The following is a 24,832-nucleotide window of genomic DNA, read 5'->3' as shown; positions in this document are numbered from 1 at the left end:
GTGGAGCTACTTATTTGATGTGTTATCCCGTTTTGGGTTTGGTAATTACTTCCGAAAATGGATCAAGACGCTTTATACCGACCCAACGGTAGAGGTCTCCACCACCTACTTATATCATCCCCTTTCAAACTCACAAGAGGTACCCGTCAGGTACCCTCTTACTTCTAACAGACCTAAATCAATCAATTCTTAATCTGACTAATTTAATCGACGCATTTGGAAAATTTTCAGGCTTTAAAGTAAATGAAACAAAATCCTCCATCATGTTTTTGAACAAACAGGAGCAGATAAATTCAGTGATAAAACACCCTTTCAATAATGCAATAAATGGATTTAAATATCTCGGTATCATCCCAACCATTTAAAGCTTTAGTAACCTGTAACTATGATTCTGTGATCTCCACAGTAACTGAATCCATGAATAGTTGGTCATCATTGCCAGTCTCTTTATTGGGGCGTATAAATGTAATCAAAATGAATATACTACCAAAGTTTTTATATCTATTTCAATCGGTCCCTTTACCCCCACCATCACAGTTCTTCTCTAAAATGAAGCAACTATTTAAAAAGTTTATTTAGAATAACAGAAGGCCCAGGTTGAGAATGTCACTTCTTTACCTGCCATATGAGAGAAGAGGGTTACAATTACCCAATTTACAATGGTATTTCTGGGCTGCTCAAATCAAAGCTGCAATACACTGGTTCTCGCCTAAACCTTACCTACCTTGGGTACAACTTGAAAGTACTTGCACCAAAGGCCTGCGACTTGACACTTATTTGTACTCTGCCTCTGTCAAAAAATTGAATCGGCTTACTGATAACCCTTTGTGAGGAACACAATTAACGTCTGGCACAATGTGCAATCACTTCTTGGTGAATCCACTATGTTTTCAGGCTTCTCACCAATATGGGGGATAATAACTTCACTCCTGGCAGAAAAGACCAAGGTTTTAAAATGTGGGCAACAAAGGGCATTTGCAAAGTTATGGATCTATACAAAGAAGGTAAATTAGCTTCATTTGAAGAAATCAGAAATGAATATGATATTCCTTGGACACACCTATTTAAATACCTACAGCAACGAAGTTTTGTTTATGCACAGATGCACTCTTATACACAGCCCCCTTTGTCCCTGTTAGAAAACATAGCAGTGAACAATCGTTCTGGCAAGGGTCAGATATCCTTACTCTATAATATACTGGTGACAAATCATAAAGACTCTGCTGAACACAGGAAAATTCAATGGGCAACTGACTTGAAAATAGACCTCTCAGAGGAGGATTGGAGAGAGGTGTGCTCGAAGGCTCAACTTCTAACAGTAAATACCCACCTTAGACTGATTCAATATAATTGGATTATGAGAACTTATACAACCCCTGGCAAAAATTATGGAATCACCGGCCTCGGAGGATGTTCATTCAGTTGTTTAATTTTGTAGAAAAAAAGCAGATCACAGACATGACACAAAACTAAAGTCATTTCAAATGGCAACTTTCTGGCTTTAAGAAACACTATAAGAAATCAGGAAAAAAATTGTGGCAGTCAGTAACGGTTACTTTTTAGACCAAGCAGAGGGAAGTCATGGATGACTTCTCACCTTATCTCCAAGGGAGACACCAGCCATACTCCCAAGGCTCCCTTTTCATCACAGCAGTACAGTAGAGCAAATGCAACACCACCCCTGGTGCACCGATTCTCCGGGCCAATCTCAAGCTCCATTGTCCCCTTACTTCTGAACAAAACCCAGAGGTACTTGAACTCCTTCACTTGGGGCAAGACCTCATAATTGTAATGTGTGGTAACAGGTTGCAGCAGTTCCTGAGGACACCTGACGCCTCTGCCCCAAATCATCACATTCGTGATCAGCGGCCAAGAATGTATACTTCGTGGTATTCGTGACTTGTCGTCGTTATGTGTAAACACAGCAGTGCATTTTAAGAAGTTTTTGCTTCCTCTATATGTGCTGCTTTTGAATAAATAACAGGGCTTCCTCCTGAAACTGCCTCGGTATTAAAATGTCCTCATTTTCTGTTCATGTCCACGTTTTCTGCCCACATTGTTTTTTGACGAATTTTGTCTTTTGTTGTTGCAGTGAAGAGAAGCAAACCTGGCTGTTTCCAATCCAAGAATTCTGATGAGGACGCTTGTGTGGCGGTGAAGATCGAACATTCCAGAGGTAGACTATTGCATCCGCTCACCTTACTGCTTGGCGTTCTTTTTTCATTCTCTTTTTCTTTTTCCATTTTAAATACCTTGAAAGCCATAGAACTGAGATTGTGTAATTTCACATTTGATTTTTTTAAGCCTACAGTTATGTTATGAAAGTTGATTCGATGTTGACTAACCACTGATGGCATCATTAATCAAACCATGTGAGAAGTGAATGCTTTCCTACTGATAATCTCTAACCATTAAAATAAATCCATATATCTTTTTACAGAAAGAAGGAGAAGCAACAAAACCTGTATGGCTCAAGTTCAGTTCACATAGACAACATAACACAAGTTAAACTACCTCAAGATTCAGCCTGTCAAGGGAATATTTTGTGCTCAACTCATTTTATTCACAATAAGTGCATCAGTGTGAATAAAATGAGTTGAGCACAAAATATTCCCTCGTCAGGCTGTAATGGCTGGCTATAGCTTGGAGTGTTGTATTTTTCCAACCTGGCCAAGCACTGCTCATAATACTGTGTAGCAGGCAACTTGAGGCGCTTTTCTACTTCACAAAAGTAGCACTACTCTGAACTACTCGGCTCGACTCTACTCGGTTTTTTGCTTTTCCACTAGGGTTCGTATCTGGTACCGGGTGCTTTTTTAGTACCTGCTCAGAAGCGGTTCCAAGCGAGCCGAGCCGATACTAAAATGTGACGTCAACAGGCTGCCGGCCACTGATTGGTCAGAGAATGTCGTCACTGGACGAGTCATGAGTGCGCCGTCCGAGACGAAAATCAAAACCCGCCATTTTTAAATAGTCACAGCGGCGTTACAGCGACCGTCCTTTTCTTTCCTTTCACAGCGTTTTTTTTTTTAACTCACACAAAACCACACCGTGGTCTGTGGATGATTTACGGACGTTTGTGTTTGGTGGCGGAGGAGAGAATACAGAGAGGTGGATGAAGCGATCCGAAATGAGAAAATCTCCCAGTCTTTGGCCGCGCCCGGCTCACCGGACATTACAGCAACGCAGAGAGCAGCTGAAAAAGCTTAAAAGTGATTACAGGACCACAACAACCGGAGTAGATCGGACCGTAAGCGCTGGAAAGTTCGCCCACAGGAACGCTGTTTACGGACACCGAACGGCGAACACCCGGAAGCAGGATGACCGCGACTCGGCTTTGTTAGAAGCGACGGCTGGTAAGTGTTTTTGTGTCTGTAGTCTGCTTGAAAGCACCGTTTAACGTTACTTATCCCATTGGTGGGAAGCCCACTTTAACAAACGAAGATTTTGAGTCTAAACTTGTGTTAAAGTAACATCGTTGTCTCATGTACACGGACACAGTGAGCTAGCTGATTGCTAACTAGCGAGCTAGCTAACTCCGTGCTCCGCTTTAAAGTATTAACTTCTGACATAAAAACATCTAAAGTCAGCATAACAAACGTGTACATTTGACTCATTTAGTGCCATTACGGTGATGTTTTTTTTTTTTTTTTGACATGTCGCCATTTTGTGTTTTGTTGAAAAATCCATTTCCATAAGCGAGAAGGGTTCGAACACCACCTTCAACATCTGTATCAACGTCCAGCACCACACAGCAACGTGTCATCACTGGTAAGAATAACGTGTCTCACATCATGTAACTTTCCCAAATACCATATATACAGGGTGACCCCCCACCCCCACAAAAAACAAAAACCCAGAACCCATAAGTATTGTAATAAATCCCACAAAGTTTCAGTTATCTTGGTCGCTTTGCATAAAAGTTATGTTCTTTCAAAATGATACTCCAAATGGTCTGATTTGTTGGAGGATCATTTTGAAAGAACATTTTTATGCAGTGACCAAGATAACTGAAACTCTGGGGAATGATCATACAGCGACTGAAGGTTTTTTTTTTTTTTTTTTTTTTTAAACTTGCTTTCCCATTTCTACCTTCATTATTGTCCAGGCAAGAGAAAAAGGAACCTGTTCTAGCAGGAGAATCTGTCTGTCCTTCATGAGTGATGTTGAGGCTGAAGCTGAACTGGGCCCAGTGTGATCAACACATCTGACTGATCCTTGAGGAAGCAACGGTGGTGGAAGCTGCATTTAATCAGGCATATCTTGGCGTGCTGGGTGACGCTGTGCACGCGATGCGTGACCAGGGCATGTGACCTGCACCCCAACCCAGACTACAGAGACATGAAACTTTTGTATAGTTTGTGTTGCGCTGTTTTTTTTTTTTCTTTTTTGTATTTGCTCTTTTTTTGTTGCAGTAAACAATTTGACACATGTGACTATCATAATTTGTCATTTCAGGCTGAGTCAACAGTAAAAACATTTTGTCATTGATGTCATTTGTTTTTTGCTTCGGCTTGTAAATATATAGTATTTTGTATGTAAGTAGGTATGTGTAGGTGTATATTTGTTTGTGTGTATATATATATATATATATATATATATATATATATATATATAAAATTGGTTTAGGTGTGTAGGACTCTGTGTATATGTGGCAAAGGGTATTACTGGTTGTGGGGAAGAAGGGGTAGGGAAAAATAAGCTGATGCTTCACCCTACCCCTTTTCGGACATGTTGGGTACGCAGTAGGAACTTTTGTTGTTGTCTTCACTGATCTATCTTGTAATTGTTGTTGTATCAAATGTTCGAAATAAACAGTTTTCATTCATTCATTCATGTTTTGGTGCAATGAAGGTTCATTTCTGAGAATTTTTAATTTGGGTTTTTGCCGCTCCAGAAGACACTGCACATTACACCTGACTGAATCTTTACACAGATGCTGGAATAAGCATGTCTAAACTGAGATTTTACCAAATAGTACTTAACATAAAAAGGTTTAGTCACTTCAGTGAAGGCACCATTATATTAAGGAATTTTGAACCAGTTTAACTGTCTGTTTACTTCAATTTACATTTATGACCCCATTAAATGTAAAACTTATTTTACTACTGGATTATGCTTAAACAGCTTTTCAAACTGTTAGCCTTTAAATCAGTAAACCTTGGTAACTTTTACAAATCAAACTTACACAAAAGTAGAGACATTTTAGCAAAAAGTACAAAAATGTATTCAAAATTCATAGTGAAACATAACATGTATAACATGATGATGACAAAGGTGTCCCATTCCGTGGCATGAACCTCTGCAGCGGTGACTGAGAAAACCATCTGAAACACACACAGCATACATATTTTAATTAGTGCTGTCACATTATTAAATAATGTAATTGATTACAGGGTTTGTGATTAGTTAATCTAAATGAATCATTTAATTGCAGGTATATTAAAAAAAAACTCAGATTGTGTTTGGGGCACTTAATAATCAGGTAAAAAGGGATCAGGGTTATTTCTGTTACATATCGAGGTATTAAACAAGCTGTAAATTGATCTTAAATTGGGAGAACTGTGTAATTTGGATGGGTTAAATGCAGACAAATTTCATTGTATTTATGTGTACAATGACAAAAGGCTACATTATAAAGAATGTCTATAAAAACAGAATTGTGGGAGTTTGGAGGCTGATTCTTACTGCACAATATGACTCCTTTAATAATTATCTTAATAGATTTCATATTTTAAATTTGTCCATTGAACATTAAAATCTGGATGAAAAACACGTTTTGAATGTTATAAGTCTGTTCGAGTCCAGTGACGACGTTAATTAACGGTCATTAAAACCGAATTAACATTTTGTGCGTGAACGTCAGTAAACACACAAACTCCCACATTTGAGATTTAAGTAAGTTATCAAAGCAAGTTACTTTGGTAAAAAAAAAAGTACTGACATTAACACGTTTATTGCTCAGAAACGTCTTTATTTACAGACCAAGTCACTGACGTCAAAACAAAACGGAGAAAGTGTGACTGAAGGCCTGATAGGTGCTGTAATTAATCTGAACTAACGCTTTATTTTGACAGCCACAATTTTAATAGTTAATAGCGACAGCCTGCAGTTATTACTTATTTACGAGCTACTTAGGAAGCTAACAATTAGCTTACCGTCATGCTTTGCCTCTTCATCTCTAGCAGCTTGTATCTTCTCGTCTTCATCTTCATATTGTTGTATGACTTCCCAAAGTCTTCTGTACTTCTCAAGCGTGTTTTGTCTCGCCGCCAACAACTTTCTCTTAAAAACTTACAGAGCAGTAAACACGGAATCCGCCATTGTTTATGTTTATGTCGCGTGTAAAACGACGTCACTGCAGTTTGCTCTGCTGACCCCGCCCACGTTGAAGAGGTACATTTGTAGTAGAAAAGGACGCGCGCTTGGAACCAAACCGAGTAGAGCTGAGTAGAGTAGAGCCGAGTAGTGCTGGAGCTTTGTAATAGAAAAGCTGTAGTGACGGGATCAGTGACTAGTCGACGTCGAGCTTTGTTGAGATTTGTCATAGTCAGGGTCTGCACTAGTCTGTTGAACCTCTGCTACAGAAGAAAGCTGCTGTTGTGTTTTTGTAGTGCCTAAATTTTCACATAAGGCCTAGGTCAAAAATAATGAAGCCAAAGTGTGACATAATCAAAATTTAAAAGTGTTTTTTTTTTTTGTGAAATGTTATTTTAGGTAGGGTTATATATCAGAGTTTCAATATTTCTATTGGTCTCGGTTCAGTCATTGCTAGAAATTATCAGTGCATATACAGTGGTCCCTTGTTTATCGCGGGAGTTACATTCTAAAAATAGCCCGCGATAGGCGAAATCCGCGTTTTAAGGCTGTAAAACCCCCACTACACACTTTATACACTTTTCTCAAACAGGCATTAACATTTCTCTTTTAACTTTTCTCTCCTATGCAAACACTCTCAAAGTTCAAACCTTAGTAGAAAAATAAGTCTAGTATTATAGAATGAAACCAAAGATCAAAACCTGTTTTCAGGCCCAAACATTTGTTGGAGAAATAAAAATAGAACGTTTTCCTATAAATAATTATGGCTTTTAGAACTCACAAATTTAATTTTAATGATCAACCTATGAGGTTGGACACAAGAAATTATTCATATTGACTCACCAGTATTTCACAGTTCATCTGACCGCGCCTCTGTGTCCTGGCGCCGGTTCCGCTGTCGCGTCTTTTCCACTGAGTCAAACCTCGGTGCAGGTGTCTTTTTCCGAGTGAAGAACATAGTTATGGGTAGTTGTTGGCGCTCTTTTTTCTTCTGGACAAGAAGATTCTTATAAACAGACACACGCAGAACACAATGCGCGCGCTGTTTTTTCACTCACTGCCTCCGGTGTTACCGTTGCGGGACGGATGCGGGACCTACAAAGAATCCAAGTCATTAAAAAGATACAAACTTCTCTCAGTGGCCACGGAGCTCTGCGGCTGGGTGATTCTTAGACTACGGGCACTTTTATGTCCCTTGATCATATTTTATGAAAAAAGAAAAAAGGGGAAATTTCACACTTTTATAGTTATCTTTACAATGAAAGGGTTTTAAGAAATTTGTCCTAGTAGTCTATGATGACTTTTTCACCTTTTTTCAGCATCATTATATGCAAATATTGCCGTTTTGTACTTGTCCCACACCCAGACTTATGATCTTCAATGATAAAAATGAATAGTAAACAAACGTTTTTTCTAATGTTTTAAAATCTCTCTGAATAAAATATCAGTAAAATAATCAAAACATACAACTGTTGTGATTTTTTTTAAACGAAATGTAGTTGTCCCACACTATTGCCGTAATTTCCACCACAACAATAATGTCCCTTTAAAAAGTTTGTATGAAAGGTTGTGTGGGTAGTTTCTACGGAGATAAACAGTAACATCAGAGCACATGTATATAGCGCCAAATCACAACAAACAGTTGCCCCAAGGCACTTTATATTGTAAGGCAATGGTGTGGTGGAAATTACATTTACAAGGCCAATAGTGCCCGTAGTTAAAGAATCACCCGGCTGCGGTTACCGAGACCATGCAGCGCTGCGGATTTTTCCGCAAGAATTCTATCCTTGCAGGCTGCTGGAGCGCTCTGCATCAAAACAGTGAGCGTAGTCTCTGGACCTGTTGCCAGATTTTGGTGGCAACTCCGCACAGCAGATAGTGGGGCAGTGTGAGTGGCCCGCTGCAGCGCTTACCAAGCCTGCAGACTCGGTAAGCGCATCGGAGGCAGTGAGAGCAATCGCGATGATGTCAACCGGCCTGCCTGATGAGGATGCAGAACGCAATGCGCTGTTAAAAAAAAAAGAAGCATGCAAAAAAAAAAAAACAATCCGTGAAACTGCGAAGCCGCGAAAGGTGAACCGTGATACAGCGAGGGACCACTGTATGCTATAAGGTGCCAGAGCGTAATGCTTGCGACAACAGTTGGAGGTATCTTCTTTTGTGAAAACTTTGCCTGAAACAAAGAAATTCTGTCCATTAGTTCCTGGTATTATTAAGCAAGTAATATAATTATTCTGTTGAAGCAGAGTAGGAGATATAGCTAAGGTTTTGGCACAAATAAATCAAGGACTTATTCTCAGCGTTACGCTTGCGACAGTTTTGCCTTGCTTTAGAAACATGATGTTTTTTCTAGGAAATGACATTTCTACCTTTCCAAAAATGTATTACTGTTTGTTTGTTTATTCATTTCAAGCAGGTTTATACCAAAGGAAAATAATACATATATCCAGTACATATGCAATAAATTTATCATTTAGCTTGAAAAGGAGTGGGAAGTAGAAAACCTATTAAATCCCACCCCCATCATTCATTTTAACACAAAATAAATAATCACGACTCCCTTGTCAGTTCAACTGAAAAAAAAAAAACATAAAACAGCAATTTATACATATTCAAGGTTATTGTTAGCAACAAAGAGGTAGATACCAGCAATGGCAAGGACAAAAATGCCAAAGTGGTAACAACAAGATATAGCACACACCAACAATGGTAAGAAATGCACAGGTAGAGTAAAGCACATACCAACAATGGTAAGAAATTCACATGTAGAATATATCACATAGCAACAATGGTAAGGAATCGTAAGGTACAGCACAACACTAATAAAGAACAATGCATTAAATTCTATTCTCTCTGTATACAGACCAAACCGCATCTTTATATAAGAACTTGAATTTGTGAATGTTTCGGCAGAGCTTTTGCTGTAAATCCAGAGCATTCCACAATTTCATCCCACAAACTGTCACACAAAAACTTTTTCGAATAGTTCTAACATTAGGCAGAACAAAATCTCCATAGCCTCTCAAATTATGAATGTTCTCTTTAAGAGCAAAACATTTTTGCAAGTTGTTCGGTAGTTGATTATTAAAAGCTTTAAAGAGCAAGATGAGTGTATTATATTTTACAAGGTCATACAATTTTAATAACTTGGACTGAATAAAGAGATCATGAGTATGTTCTAAGTAGCCAACTTTGTAAATTATTCGCACTGCCCTTTTTTGCAGTAAAATAATGGATGTAATGAGCATTTGAAATTGTTGCCCCATACTTCATCACAGTATGTAAAGTAGGGGAGCACCAAGGAACAGTATAACATACGCAGTGTGTTATGATCAAGATATTTAACTTTATTTATAATTGAGAGGCTCTTGGCAATTTTGTTTTTTATATGCCTGATGTGAACTTTCCATGATAATTTACTATCCATAATTATACCTAAGAATTTATTCTCAAATACGTTTTCAATTTGTACACCATTAATAATAACTTGAAAGTATGGATTGCTTTTGTGATTACCAAAAGTCATTACTTTTGTTTAGATTTAAACTTAATTTGTTTGTATCCATCCATTTTTTTAGTTTATTCATTTCCACATTCACTGTATCCATAAGCTCATTGTAATCTGAGCTACTATAACAATATTATTGTCATTAGCAAAGAGAATTAATTTTAATGACTGAGATACATTAAATATGTCATTTATGTACAGATTGAACAGAATTGGACCTAGTACTGACCCCTGGGGGACACCACAGGTAATGCTAAGAAGTTCAGATGAATATTCACCCATCTTCACAAACTGTACTCTTCCAGTCAGGTAATTTCTGAGCCAGTTCCCAGCTAATCCTCTGATCCCGTAATTCTCTAATTTGCTTACTAAAATAGAGTGATTGACTGTGTCAAACGCTTTTTTTTAAATCAATAAAGATACCAACAGCAAGCTTATTTTGATCGAGGGCATTTGTTATGCCTTCTACTGCGTCAACTATTGCCATAGAGGTGGTTCTATTTGGCCTAAAGCCATACTGGCTTTCATTTATTAATTGATGTTTGCTGATGAAGCTTTCAAGTCTAGCGGAGAGTAACTTTTCCATTATTTTTGAGAACTGAGGCAGCAGTGAGATTGGTCTGTAATTGGTGAAACTGTGTTTATTCCCACTTTTAAATAGTGGTAATACTTTTGCTATTTTCATTTTACTTGGGAAACAACCGGACTGGAATGATAAGTTGCAAACATGGGTGAAAGGAGTTACAATATAATCAGCAACACGCTTAACAAGTGACATGTCAATGCCATGACAATCAGTGGAATATTTACTTATACAATTGAGAACTATCCTTTTGATTTCTTGTTCATTGGTTGAGGAGAGAAACATTGAGTGAGTATTCTTAATCATTGTTGCATTAATTGTTCCAATATTCACAAGGAACTGGTTAAATTTGTTAACTGTATTGATCATGCAGTGATTGTCACCACTGATGTCATTAAAATGATTGGGATATTCTGATTTTGTTGATCCCTGTTTAATATCATTCAATATGTCCCATGTTTTCTTTGTGTTTGATTTATTATCAAATAGTTTTTGTTTAAAATACAGCTGTTTAGCAGTTCTAATTCTGTTAATTTATTTTTGTAAATTTTATATCTTTGTTCCGCATCTTTAGTTCTAAGCTTAATAAACATTTTGTACAGATTTTGCTTTTTTTTTATACATGCATTCAGTATGCCTTTTGTAAGCCAAGGACTATTTGTAGATTTTTTTCTTCTTTAATTAGACAACAGGGAGACAAACATATGCAGGAAATTGCCATATGCTGTATCAACATCTGTTTCAGAAATGACTGAGCTCCAATCCTGTTCTTTCAAACTGTTGATAAAAGCATTAATGGTTTCATCAGTTCTTATTCATTTGTAAGTAATCTTCCTTTCCTCATAGCTTTTCTTTAATTCACAGTCACACAGAGTAAACACGGGCAAGTGATCTGTGATGTCACATATTAAACCACTTGTTGCTGGAACACCCATATTATTGGTAAAATATTATCTATTAATGTAGCACTGTGTGAGGTTATCCTGCTTGGTTTGGTTATTGTAGGGAAAAGAGACAAACTGTACGTTGTATCAGAAAAATCATCTGTTGCTTTCAGTTTGGTAGGATTGAGCAAGTCAATATTGAAGTCACTGCAAATGAATAACAGTTTTTGGCTAAAAGAAGAAAACCTTTCTTCCATAATTGCAGCGAAAGTTTCAATATTTGAACCAGATGATCGATACACACAACTTACAGTCATATTTTTCCTTTTCCCATTACAGATATCAATGGTAATACATTCCATAATCCCCTCTATTGTGAAAGAAAAATTTGATAAAGTTGTAAAATGTACAGATTTGTGGATAAAAAGTGCTACCCAACCTCCTGATTTGCTTACTCTATTCATACATTTTAGCTCATAATCATCAAGACAAAATGGCATATCTCTATCGTTGTTAATCCAGGTTTATGTAATTGCAATAACACTAAAAGGAAAATTAAATTTAAGCAAAAACTCTTTGATAGAGCTGAAATTGCCGTACATACTTCTACTAGTAAAGTGTATTATGGACATTTTCCCCTCAGAATTTATATTATTGTTAAATTGATCTTGTGTAAAATAGTTACAGTCACCAACCAAGGTAGAAAGACAATTATTATCAGGGTCTATCTCAGGTTGATCAAGTATGCTGCACTCCATGTAATTAAACATTTCCAGTTCCATTTGTATGTGTTGGACAATAGTCTATAATATACTCAAATCCTTGCTGTTTGGTGATGAAGGCATATTTAAAGTTGTCATATTATTCATAACGTCTCAGGACAATATTACCTTATCAGCACCATTGTCAGATGTATTTGTCTAAATCCTCCATCTTCCTCACCACCAACACTCTGGCTTCCTCAGGGCTCCTGTTCAGTTTTATGAAGATCTTACAGTTGGAAACCCACATGTGTTGTATCTTTTTAAGTTTTTTGAGTTGTCTAGCCTTTCTAGCAATATCAGCATTCCTTTTTGTTAAATGTTCATTGATGAAGACATTAGTTCCTTTCAGTTTCCGACCTTGTTTTAACAGTGCGACTTTGTTTTTCCGATTGGCAAACCTCAGAATGACAGCTACCGGTCTCTCGTTATTCCTGGAGGGCAGCGGGTGACAGGCTTCAATGTGCGCCAGGTCCATCTCTATCCCCGTCTCCTGGCGGAACGATGCCACCTGTTGCTCCACTGACCGCGACTCGTCCTCGCTGGGCAGCCCGCTGATAGCTTCCCAGTGATGATCAGGTCATTCATGCGAGTATATTGCTCTAACTCGTCCACACTCCGCTCCAAATTCTCAATGCGCCGATCCTTCTCAGCGCTCTGAATATGTAACAAGTTCACCTGTTCCAACAGAGACAGAAGCTTGGTTTGTTGTTCTCTGACAGCAGTATTTTCCCTGGTCAAAAATTCGAGAGAAGCTTTTATGTCCTTAAACTCCTCCGGTGATGGGCCTTTTTTTGGTGGCATTTTGACGTGTAGCCACGACAAAGTAACACAAAGAATAAAGCACCAAAGTCACTTTTTTTGCTCGGTAGGAGCTCGATAGTAGCTGGCTAGCAGCTAGGCTGCTAAATCAGCTCAGTGTAGCAAGCAACCAGTCCGTGAAATTATTCTGAAAACCAGACTTTACCGGGCTCAGCGTCCACTCAAGTGATGTAAAGGTGGGCATCAGTTGGCAGTGCACACTGACGAGCATACAATGTGCACCGGACAGTCACAGTTCATTTAGCATGCTCACCAAACGGAGCGCCCTGTCTGACAGGAAGTGATCATTGTGATTTGAGTTCAAGACGCCTCCTGCGTCCACACAAACAAACAAACTGACAAAATAGAAGGTTATTTCTTGAACATTCAACTTTAAATGATAATGCTAAATATCAATGTCACACAAAATTGATGAAAAAATGCTACTTTTGGGGTAGATTTCGTGCATATCTCTGGAACCGTGCAGAATTTTTCCATGAAATTTTCAGTACCTGTCAAAGAGACTATAGGCAACTCACAGATAAATCTGGATGGTGCTAAATAAAATAATGGCTTGTTCATGACAAATGCAGTGCAAATCAGCAGTTAGGCTTCATTATTTTTGAACTAGGCCATAAGGTTGTTTCAAGCTTGTCCATCTGGACACCATTTGGAGACCTGTCCTCCCTTGATAGCTGTATAGGCCTTAATATGTCCACCTGTTGGTGATGTTAGTCTGGTGTTGGTTCATTGTGCTCACAACCACAGAACAAATACAGAAAGAAGGCATCAGTATCTCGAGTCAGCAAATCCAAAAAACAAAACAAAACAAAACATTATACCAATATTTGTGAGTTAAATGGAGAAATGTGCATTGTTGATTTTTTTTTTTTTTTTTTTTGTCTGTCTGTCTGTCTGTTTTTGAACACATCTGTCCATCCTGAAAGAGAGATCCTTTGTTGCTATTATTCATTTTTTCTTCTCCTTCCCTCCCACTAATACCATTATAGAGTAGGTAGCTCAGTGGGATAAGGAGTTCTGTGTTTGATTAAATGTTCATGCTTTGAGTCCAGGACGCATTGTCCCAGTGCATCCAGCTGTAAGTTGGTACCAGTCTTGGCTGGAGAAGTAACTTGCGCTGGAATGGTGTCATTTCCAAGGGAAGTTGTAGACTCTCATCCACTTAATCCTAATGTATCCAAGGATTAACATCGGCAACAGTGGGCTTCACGGGCTAAATAAGACATGCTGGCATTTAATTGACAGCATGTTCAAAGTGTTCTGGTTGTAGGGGTGGTGACCAAATAGTTAATGCGCTTGGTTTCAGTGCAGAAGGTTCCGGGTTCAAATCCCACCCCTACCACATTTCTCCATGTAATGTGGAGTTGCATCAGGAAGGGCCTCCGGCATAAAGCCTGTGCCAATTCAACATGCAGATCCACCTTGGATTTGCTGTGGCGACCCCGAGTGCAAACAAGGGAGCAGCCGAAGGGACTTACTATGTTCAAAGTGTTCTGGTTGTTTTTTTTTTTTGGTTTTTTTTATTATTATTATAAAAAAATTCTTTCAGCTTTGCCCTTTTTCACTCAGGGCCACCACAGCAGATCTGATGTGGATCTACACGTTGATTTGGCACAAGGTGCCCTTCTTAAAGCAACTACACATTACATAGTGATTGCAGAAGGGTGGTCTTGAACTAGGAACCTTCCATTTTGAAATAGGTGCACTTATCACTTGTCCAAACCTATTGTGTACATTTAAGCTTTAAAAAATAATTCAAGACTGGAATTTATCGGCAGAAATGTGTACTCAGACAGTTTATCCAATGAGCCTGTCTTGCTGGTATTGTTCCAGGTGAGGTACATGTCCTTGGGATTTGTGGGGGATTGCACAATCTTTCATCTATGTGCTTTTATATATCTGTACAAACTGATCATTGCAAGGAAATTGCAGATACAGAATTGTTTGCATGCACAGAACCCAGAGACCATCTTTATATACAAATGTGAGGAAGTTGTTTTTTCATAGTTTACTATTTGCATGTACTTCTCCTGATGGTGACACGTGTATTTTTTTTTCAAACTTCATTATTTGTGTGGATGGTAGAAATAATATAAACTCAAAGGTTTGTAACTTGCCAGTCACTCCCAACAGACAGGTTGTGTGCATTTGCTTTTGGAATTAATATCACAAGGTATAACTCAGCCAGGTAAATGAGGAAGGAAGAGGTTATTAGGGCATACACTGTAAATGTTCTCAAATTTTAGTAGGGGTGGGGGAATTGATTCTTTGATGTATTGCGATGCAGACGTGAACATTCCTGAATCGATTTTGCAAATGGCAATAATTGATTTTATAAGCGTTTAATTGAATGGGTAGGAACTTGTGCGATTGTAGTTCATTCACTTGCGTTTTACTGTTTCAACACCTAATCAACAGGAAACTTTCAAAGCATTTGTTTTGAATCACTTGGCGACTCTTGTCAGTCTCTGTTTACTCCCGCTCATGATGTCTTCCATTTGATATGGACTCCAGAGCAATGTTTGAAACAGGTCTTAAAATATTCAAAAGCAGTTTTTCGAGGTGGCATTACTAATTTATAGAACCAGTGAAAAGTTTTGCTACTATCCCCTGCCACACATTCTATCCCGTGTTTAATTCCAGTTCTTGTTTCCCATTATGTTGTATATTACATCAGAATCCGCCCACATAGTGGCCGACCACGGTTCTCTCTGTAGTTGCAAGTTTGTTAGCAGAGTAGTACCAACAAGCAAACAGCATGTCCTAACCACAGCTGCTTTCATTACGTACTTGGCCCCACAAATCTTAGAAACATGGTGTCTAACCAGATCCTTACTCTGGATGGCATTACCCTGACCTCTAGTAATACTGTGAGAAATCTTGGAGTCATTTTTGATCAGGATATGTCATTCAATGTGCATATAAAGCAAATATGTAGGACTGCTTTTTTACATTTGCGCAATATCTCTAAAATTAGAAAGGTCTTGTCTCAGAGTGATGCTGAAAAACTAATTCATGCATTTATTTCCTCTAGGCTGGACTATTGTAATTCATTATTATCAGGTTGTCCTAAAAGTTCCTTGAAAAGCCTTCAGTTAATTCAAAATGCTGCAGCTAGAGTACTGACGGGGACTAGAAGGAGAGAGCATATTTCACCCATATTGGCCTCTCTTCATTGGCTTCCTGTTAATTCTAGAATAGAATTTAAATTTCTTCTTCTTACTTATAAAATTTTGAATAATCAGGTCCCATCTTATCTTAGGGACCTCTTAGTACCATATCACCCCAATAGAGCGCTTCGCTCTCAGACTGCAGGCTTACTTGTAGTTCCTAGGGTTTTTAAGAGTAGAATGGGAGGCAGAGCCTTCAGCTTTCAGGCTCCTCTCCTCTGGAACCAGCTCCCAATTCAGATCAGGGAGAAAGACACCCTCTCTACTTTTAAGATTAGGCTTAAAACTTTCCTTTTTGCTAAAGCTTATAGTTAGGGCTGGATCAGGTGACCCTGAATCATCCCTTAGTTATGCTGCTATAGACTTAGACTGCTGGGGGGTTCCCATGATGTACCGAGTGTTTCTTTCTCTTTTTGCTCTGTATGCACCACTCTGCATTTAATCATTAGTGACTGATCTCTGCTCTCTTCCACAGCATGTCTTTTTCCTGATTCTCTCCCCTCAGCCCCAACCAGTCCCAGCAGAAGACTGCCCCTCCCTGAGCCTGGTTCTGCTGGAGGTTTCTTCCTGTTAAAAGGGAGTTTTTCCTTCCCACTGTCGCTTGCTCATGGGGGATCGTTTTGACCGTTGGGGTTTTTCTGTAATTAATGTATGGCTTTTGCCTTGCAATATAATGCACCTTGGGGCAACTGTTTGTTGTGATTTGGCGCTATATAAATAAAATTGATTTGATTTGATTCATTATATGTTCGTTTAATCTGGTGAGTTACGAGATAATAGCTGTTTTTGTTTGAGTTACTGTCTACACAAGCTGGCTGGAACCCACTCACTCACTCTCTCATCCACATTCTGCCTGTCCACACTGTGAGCTGTTACTAGCGCAGATAATAAACTCTGTGGTTGTATATACAGATGAGGTGGGGGTGGGGGGGAATAATTCTTTTAAACTGTTGTGAGATCTTAGTCATCTTCCCTTTTTTTTAAATGAGACGTTGCTGTGCAGAGAAGTGATGGTGTGAAGGGCAGCACAATTGCCTGTCTGCTGCTCACACTTTGCAGGGGTGTGAAGAAAGTGGCTCATCTCTATTTTTATATCCAAATGTGAGTCTGCAACTGTGTGATAAGTAACTGCTGTCTTACAGTCACCAGTTTCCTTTTTTTAATTCTTAATTTTTATGCGCTTCCTTTTTACTGCCATTGTTTTGTTTTCTTTGACTTCTCTTAGGCCTCGTTTTTCTTCTTTGCCCCCTCTGTTTTCATCATCCCATCGCTCTGTTATTCTTAAATGATAAGTAAACTGCATTTCTATGCCACTTTTCCATCTGATGCAGATGCACAAAGCGCTTTACAGTGATGCCTCACATTCACATGCACCCGTCAGCGTGCTGTCGTGCAAGACAGTGAACTGCACACATGGAGCAACTTCTGTTTGATGTTTCTTCCACTTTTCCTGTTGCACTTTAAATTTCCAGCCATTGAAATTTGTCTCGTCTTGTTGGCATTGTTCCAATATCTATCTCTCCTTTTTCTATCTCCCATTAGTGTTTTCAGCTCTGACTACTCACACACTTTCTCTTCACATCCCCCTTACACATCTCGCCATGGCTTCCGGGTAGAACAGACAGATGTCGTAATCTAACACTGACCCTGGATTAGGGGATGAGGCAGTGATTAATCTGAAGAAAGTAGAGTTAAATACAGATGACTAATCTTCATCCATATTGGAAAAATTCTCTCACCCTGTCTGCTACACTGACTGGCACAGACAGACACACAAAAGCGCGCGCACACACACACACACACACCACCTGTGCCGGTGTCGCCAACCGAACGGTCCCCCCTAAAAATCGGTCCCCCCGATTTCACTGCGCATGCATCATTTTGGAGTGTCAGCATCGTCATTTCTAAGTGTCAGCTGCAATCCACCGGTTATCACCTTGTTTCTGCTTAAAACTGCACTCCAGTCATCCTCTCTGTCAGCAACAGACATCTGAAGCTTTTGTACAGCTATCATTTCCACATAAATTCAGCATTATTTTATAATAAAAGACGGGGAAGTGACCAAAGTGCCACATTTCTGAGCGTCAGTAGTGACTCACTGAATATCGCCTCGTTTCTGCTGAAAACTAACTTTAGAATGTTTGAAGAGGTTTTACTTTGTCATCTGATGGTTAATAATCACATTAATCCCTTTGATTGCTTTGGGTGTCGAAAGGAGTATTTTCATAAGTGTTGCAATTTCAGTGGAACTCGAATGTGAAATATCACATTAACACAAGGTCCCTGATCCTTTATGTACATTTTGTGACCACGAGCACAGATACATTTGAAGTGCAGTTATGAAGCTATTTACAATAGTTCTATGTTTTGGTTTGTACCCCCGTCACACTAGAGGTCAAATGAGCCCAAATGCCATCCAAATGAAAATTCGACTTACTTTCGTGCAAAGTTGAGGCGCAATCGAAAACCTCCAACAGCATTCTGAATGCACTCCAAACAGTCGGGCACAGTTGTGCGGCCAGCCCAAGTTTGGAACACATACTCTGTACTTTTGAGGTTGAAAAATATCAAATGGCATTCAAGGTGGCCACTAACTGTATTCTAAATATTCTCACGGTGTCAAAACAGCATTTGGAACAGTCTGATCACGCTCGAGAGACATTTGCTGTAGGCAGGTACATCAAAGCCTGCCAGGCATGTCCTGGACAGAACCACCAGTCCATCCCGTTCGGGGTGTGCAAAGGAAATATTGTAATGTGCAACATCTGTGGCAGGCATACATTTTGTGAAGTAGATGTGAACAGTGCGCAGCAATACCGAAAATACCATGTGTCGCTGTGAGTCAATGCGTCTCAGAGCCGTTACAGTATGAATAGAATAAAAAATCACCTTTGGCATGGCTCCTGATGCGGGTCCCACCGCTCGGTGCACAGCCAGGTTGCAGCCTGTGATAAAATCCATGTGATCCTGGGAGTGACGTCAGAAGGAGACAGCAGCCAAGTACCGAGGGCTAATGCGCCGTCCACTATGACATAAATATTCCATATGATTCGGCGCAATGTGCGGCATCCACCCTGACAGTGGGACGCCCCGCTGTGCTTCAGGCACATAACACCCATTCGCAAGGTTCAGAGGGTCTGTTGTGTGTGGTATTAGGTGATTGCCAGGATACACGTGAACCACGGTGTGATCACTTCATGGAGCTAAGGTCCTGGAGAAAGGAAGGTCATGAGGGGGATGGAGGGGTGGTGCGCGACAGTCGGGGAGAGAGAGAGAGAGTGCGAGCAAGGAAGAGGGCGGGTGACTGTCCGTTGTGTAATGCTTTAATATCCACACCTGCAATGGCACTTTTCATTTTTACCTTAGTTATGCCCTTAGTTATGCTGCTATAGACTTAGACTGCTGGGGGGTTCCCATGATGCACTGAGTGTTTCTTTCTCTTTTTGCTCTGTATGCGCCACTCTGCTTTTAATCATTGGTGATTGATCTCTGCTGTCTTCCACGGCATGTCTTTTTCCTGATTCTCTCCCCTCAGCCCCAACCAGTCCCAGCAGAAGACTGCCCCTCCCTGAGCCTGGTTCTGCTGGAGGTTTCTTCCTGTTAAAAGGGAGTTTTTCCTTCCCACTGTCGCCAAGTGCTTGCTCACAGGGGGTCCTTTTGACCGTTGGGGTTTTTCTGTAATTATTGTATGGCTTTTGCCTTACAATATAAAGCACCTTGGGGCAACTGTTTGTTGTGATTTGGCGCTATATAAATAAAATTGATTTGATTTGATTTGATTTTACATATGATATCCAATATATGGCCTGATACATGTACTCCAGATTCTCCTGCATGTGGGTTTTCTGTCATGCATCATGGGCTGGTGGCTATAATTGGTGCACTGGCAATAACGAGTATGCACGTCAGTGATCTGATGGTCGTGATGATCTTACCACATGCTTATACATGCACTACAGTCACGCGATCGTTAGTGGACCCTGGGTTACATGTCATCAGTTCTTAGGTTGGATGTCATTCAAAACCCAGCAGGGTATGGTGCACTGTGCACTCAGTCGAGGTGGGTTCTGCCCATCTTCTAAGTATTCGACCAGCATTTGTACACGGCTGTCAGAATATCTGTCCCTCTCGACTGCATCTCGATGTTTTTGTTTTTCTCTGTTCTGGTGGATTCAGCTTGATTCCTGCTCATTCTTGATAAGTGTGACGGGTCCTTTACGCTTTGGCCGTGTGTGTTGCAAACAGTAGACGCAATCCATGGTTTAAACCATTTCAATCTGAAATTTTTGTGTTTCAATCAGAAATTAAAAAGAGGATCATGCTTGAGGTTTACCCACAATACTACAGTGCCTACCTGCTGTTAACTGAGGTGGAAGAGTGGAATTTTGAGTTGCCTGTAATTAAAGGTAAAGGTCAAACACCACTGGCAGCTTGTGATATTTTACATCCATTCAAATCAGACTCTGTAATATGGAATGTGCACTCATCTGCAGGTTGACTGCTTTCAATGATGCATTATAGCTCTGATGCTTTTGTTGCACTGCAAACATGTGATGCTTTGTGTTTGTCTACAGTGATTCAGATTTCATAACCTTCTAATTTGTTCATGTTTTGCACCGTGTGTTAAAGCCAAAGCAATTAAGGGGGAATTTAGCAAGTGGAATTCATGCTGGTCAGACCAGTTTAGCTGAAGAGAAAAATAATTCCTGTCATTCATTCTAAACATGCTTTGCTGACATATTGCACACACAGTGTGTTGGAGCAGGTCCATGAACTGCTCAACTCAGTGTGTACGTCTGTCTGCCCATATGGTCGACGTGTACGTAATATCTTGACAAAGACTTTTCGAATCAAGGTGAAACTTGGTACACAAGTTGAACTCACTAAGACCTTTGATATTTTGATGTTGGATACATTGAAATCATAATTTTGGCCACCAGGGAGCAGGGTTTTTATTCAAGTGTATGTGATAGCTTGGTGTAGACATCATATATCTAGGAGAAACGTTTTGCACAATGTCGTCGCACAAAGATATCAGACAAACCTGACGTTGGATATGTTTTTATTTTAATTGTGGCCAACAGGGGACAAAGTCACTGAAACATTTTGTATGCAGTATCTTGACAAAGTCTTTGTCTAACAAGTTGTAACTTGGTAAACAAGATCACCTCACTAAGACTTTGGACAAGTTCGATGTTGAGTGCTTTTCATCTGTAACTGTGGCCATCATGTGGCTGCCTCTGAAAGGTTGTGTACACGGTATCTTGAAAAAGATTTTGTGTATCAGGGTGAAAATTGGTACACAAGGCCACCTCACCTCACATCTTTGATATGTTTGGCATTGGATGTGTTTTGATCCTAATTGTGGCCACCAGGGGGCTGAATCTGTGAATTATAATGTATAAAATAAAGCCGCATGGCCTTCATTGATTGTGATGAAACTTGTTATTCTACAACCCCAAATCATATGGAAAAGACAAAAAAGCACAGTGATCCTGAAATTTACTTTGAGTTTAATTTAATTGCACACAGTATGAACCAAAGATATTTCATGGTATGTTTGGCCTGCAGGCCATTTCACTGTGGGTTTGCATATGTTCAGTTATAGGTTTGGTGATGCAGGTTAGGTAAGTGTTGCCCTTATGTCTAAAAGGTGTACAACAGCACACAAACACTTTCCCATAGCTGTAGCGTGTAGCAGTGTTTTTATATTTCAGGTAACTTCCTGTGTTGGTTTTGTGTAACCATTTGATGATATACAGTGCTGTTGAGCAGTAGATAGTTGAACAAACAGCTCTGAGGTTCAGACAGGAGGAGAGATCTGAACCATGGAGAGCGACCAGTTGCACGTTCCTCTGCAGACGTCTGCAAAAGGTACCTGCTACATAAATGTTCTGTTCTTTCATTTTTTATTTCTGTTAAGTTCCTTTCACACTCTTCCGTGTTTGGTGGGTTTCACCAGATCGTCAATTCATTTGAGATATTTCCTTGTTTTTGTTGATACGTTTATACTGTCAGCTGGTTGGTCTTGTTTTATTGCAGCCTTGAATATTTGTACAGCAAATGTGCCTAAGGAGGACTAGTTCATGGAATTTTGTGTGCAGTTTTCCAGGCTAATTCATTGTAGCATTAATCATTGATCTTGCTAACTAATAAATAGAAGCTGTTACACAGTTGGTGGTCCTCTTTGTCACTGTCCTTCTTTCCTAAAATGTGCAAATGACGCCTTTGCTTCGTTAATGCTCAGAGTTAAATACACAGAAACTATGATGCAAAGCATTTTGAGTTCTGCAGCAGGATGGATGCATGAAAATTAAAAATCATGTTAGCACATAATGTCTCCACTTGTTTGTTACCTTTGTTCAGCCGTCAGTGCTCAGAATGCGTTGCTACCATCAAAGCTTGATTGGGGAGCGTTGAGCTTATTTAATGTACTTTTAGGCTGCATAGCACTTAGAAAGCCCACTTTTCAAACAATTATTGTTACTGTAATACTGTTATCACACACTGTCTCAAGAAAATTTAATATTTCTATTTCATTTATAAAGATTTAGCTAACATTTTTATCTGAACAAAAACTGGCAAACTACTCTGCAATGTCATAATCAGACATTTTTCTTGTGTAAGGAATTTTTTGAAAGGAGGTAATTGTTTGCCATGATGATTTCTGACAAGTTAAGCAGGACTCCTCTTTTTATGTGAATTGTCCACTGGATTTCAGTGAGTATTTTTGGGTATATAAGTAAGTAGCAAGTCTTATATACAGGGATTAAAGTTCTCCATCGCCGCAACGGATTGCAGCGTTCGTACTGAACCGTCCTAATGTAAAATCGAGGCTGGACACAAGTTATAAAATTTACCGCATCCCCGGGACACAGACACGTTGCATTCAAAATTTTGGTTGGTTGGGTTTTTTCTATTTTTCTGCTCACAGCACGTCCCTACATCTGTTCCTCTATGTCCTGTGTGCACTCCACCGGAGTCCACTGTGGTCAGCCTGCTGTGTGTTTGTGTCACAGCGCGGTGACGACAACGAGCAGAGAGCAGAGTTTTACAAAAATATTTTGTTAATAATGACTGGCCTTGAATTACGCCCTGCCTCATTTAGGTCCCGTGTCTGGGCACAGTTTGAAAAAATAAATGGCCAGGCTTTTAACCACAGAAATATGGTACCCACTTTCCTTGAATCGGCGATTGTCATGATGAACTTCATTTCGTACTTCTGTTACTGGGCACGTCCAGACTGATCTGTCCGGTATATGCAAGAGGTTTTTAATAGGAATACATTGTGATGGAGCGGGACTTTTTGTCTGATGTGAGCGAATATCCGTTACACAAACTCTGTTATATACAGGGGCATAGCACCAAATTCTGGGCCCTAGGTACTAGCCATATTGAAGACCCCCCCAGTCAGTATCTGGTGTGACCACCATTTGCCTCATGCAGTGCACATCTCCTTCACATCATCCGTGAAGAGAACACCTCTCCAACGTGCCAAATGGCAGCGAATGTGAGCATTTGCCCACTGAAATCGGTTACGACGACGAACTGGAGTCAGGTCGAGACCCCGATGAGGACGACGAGCATGCAGATGAGCTTCCCTGAGACAGTTTCTGACAGTTTGTGCAGAAATTCTTTGGTTATGCAAACCGATTGTTCCAGCAGCTGTCCGAGTGGCTGGTCTCAGACGATCTTGGAGGTGAACATGCTGGATGTGGAGGTCCTGGGCTGGTGTGGTTACACGTGGTCTGCGGTTGTGAGGCTGGTTGGATGTACTGCCAAATTTTCTGAAACGCCTTTGGAGACGGCTTATGGTAGAGAAATGAACATTCAATACACGAGCAACAGTTCTGGCTGACATTCCTGCTGTCAGCATGCCAATTGCACGCTCCCTCAAATCTTGCGACATCTGTGGCATTGTGCTGTGTGATAAAACTGCACCTTTCAGAGTGGCCTTTTATTGTGGACAGTCTAAGGCACACCTGTGCACTAATCATGGTGTCTAATCAGCATCTTGGTATGGCACACCTGTGAGGTGGGATGGATTATCTCAGCAAAGGAGAAGTGCTCACTATCACAGATTTAGACTGGTTTGTGAACAATATTTGAGAGAAATGGTGATATTGTGTATGTGGAAAAAGTTTTAGATCTTTGAGTTCATCTCATACAAAATGGGAGCAAAACCAAAAGTGTTGCGTTTATATTTTTGTTGTGTATATATATGTGTATGTATGTATATGTGTGTGTGTGTGTGTGTGTGTGTGTGTATAACATGTCTTTCCATTGCTATGCAGATGACCTGCAGATTTATCTGCCAGTGTCTTCAAATACAAATGACGGTATCAGACGTTTGTCAGACTGCATGGCTGACATAAAGCTGTGGCTACAGCAAAATTTTATTCATTTGAACGAGGACAAAACTGATTACATTTTGTTTGGTGACCCTGCTCTTCTAGGTTCTGGTTTGTTGTCTGCGTCTTTGAAACCTATACAACCCCTGGCAAAAATTATGGAATCACTGGCCTCAGAGGATATTCATTCAGTTGTTTAATTTTGTACAAAAAAGCAGATCACAGACATGACACAAAACTAAAGTCATTTCAAATGGCAGCTTTCTGGCTTTAAGAAACACTATAAGAAATCAGGAAAAAAATTGTGGCAGTCAGTAACAGTTACTTTTTTAGACCAAGCAGAGGGAAAAAAATATGGACTCACTCAATTCTGAGGAAAAAATTATGGAATCATGAAAAACAAAAGAACGCTCCAACACATCACTAGTATTTTGT

General features: G+C 39.8%; 1 protein-coding gene and 1 long non-coding RNA gene across 2 annotated transcripts in view; both read left to right on the top strand.

The window, feature by feature from the left end:
• The window catches only part of LOC117516163 (FYVE, RhoGEF and PH domain-containing protein 4-like), a 148,521-nt gene that overhangs the window by 73,976 nt on the left and 49,713 nt on the right, over nucleotides 1–24,832 (top strand). Inside the window, 1 exon segment of the mRNA XM_034177064.1 lies at nucleotides 2,093–2,176. Coding sequence (XP_034032955.1) covers nucleotides 2,093–2,176 — 84 coding nt within the window.
• Nucleotides 3,132–4,325, top strand: LOC117516164. Its single transcript, XR_004562320.1, has 3 exons — nucleotides 3,132–3,356; nucleotides 3,700–3,771; nucleotides 4,109–4,325. It is a non-coding gene; the product is annotated as an uncharacterized LOC117516164 (long non-coding RNA).

This window comes from Thalassophryne amazonica, chromosome 8, assembly GCF_902500255.1.
Source record: "Thalassophryne amazonica chromosome 8, fThaAma1.1, whole genome shotgun sequence".
Taxonomy (NCBI): domain Eukaryota; kingdom Metazoa; phylum Chordata; class Actinopteri; order Batrachoidiformes; family Batrachoididae; genus Thalassophryne; species Thalassophryne amazonica.
The sequence above is the reverse complement of the archived record's forward strand: the minus strand, read 5'-3'. Positions and strand labels throughout refer to the sequence as shown.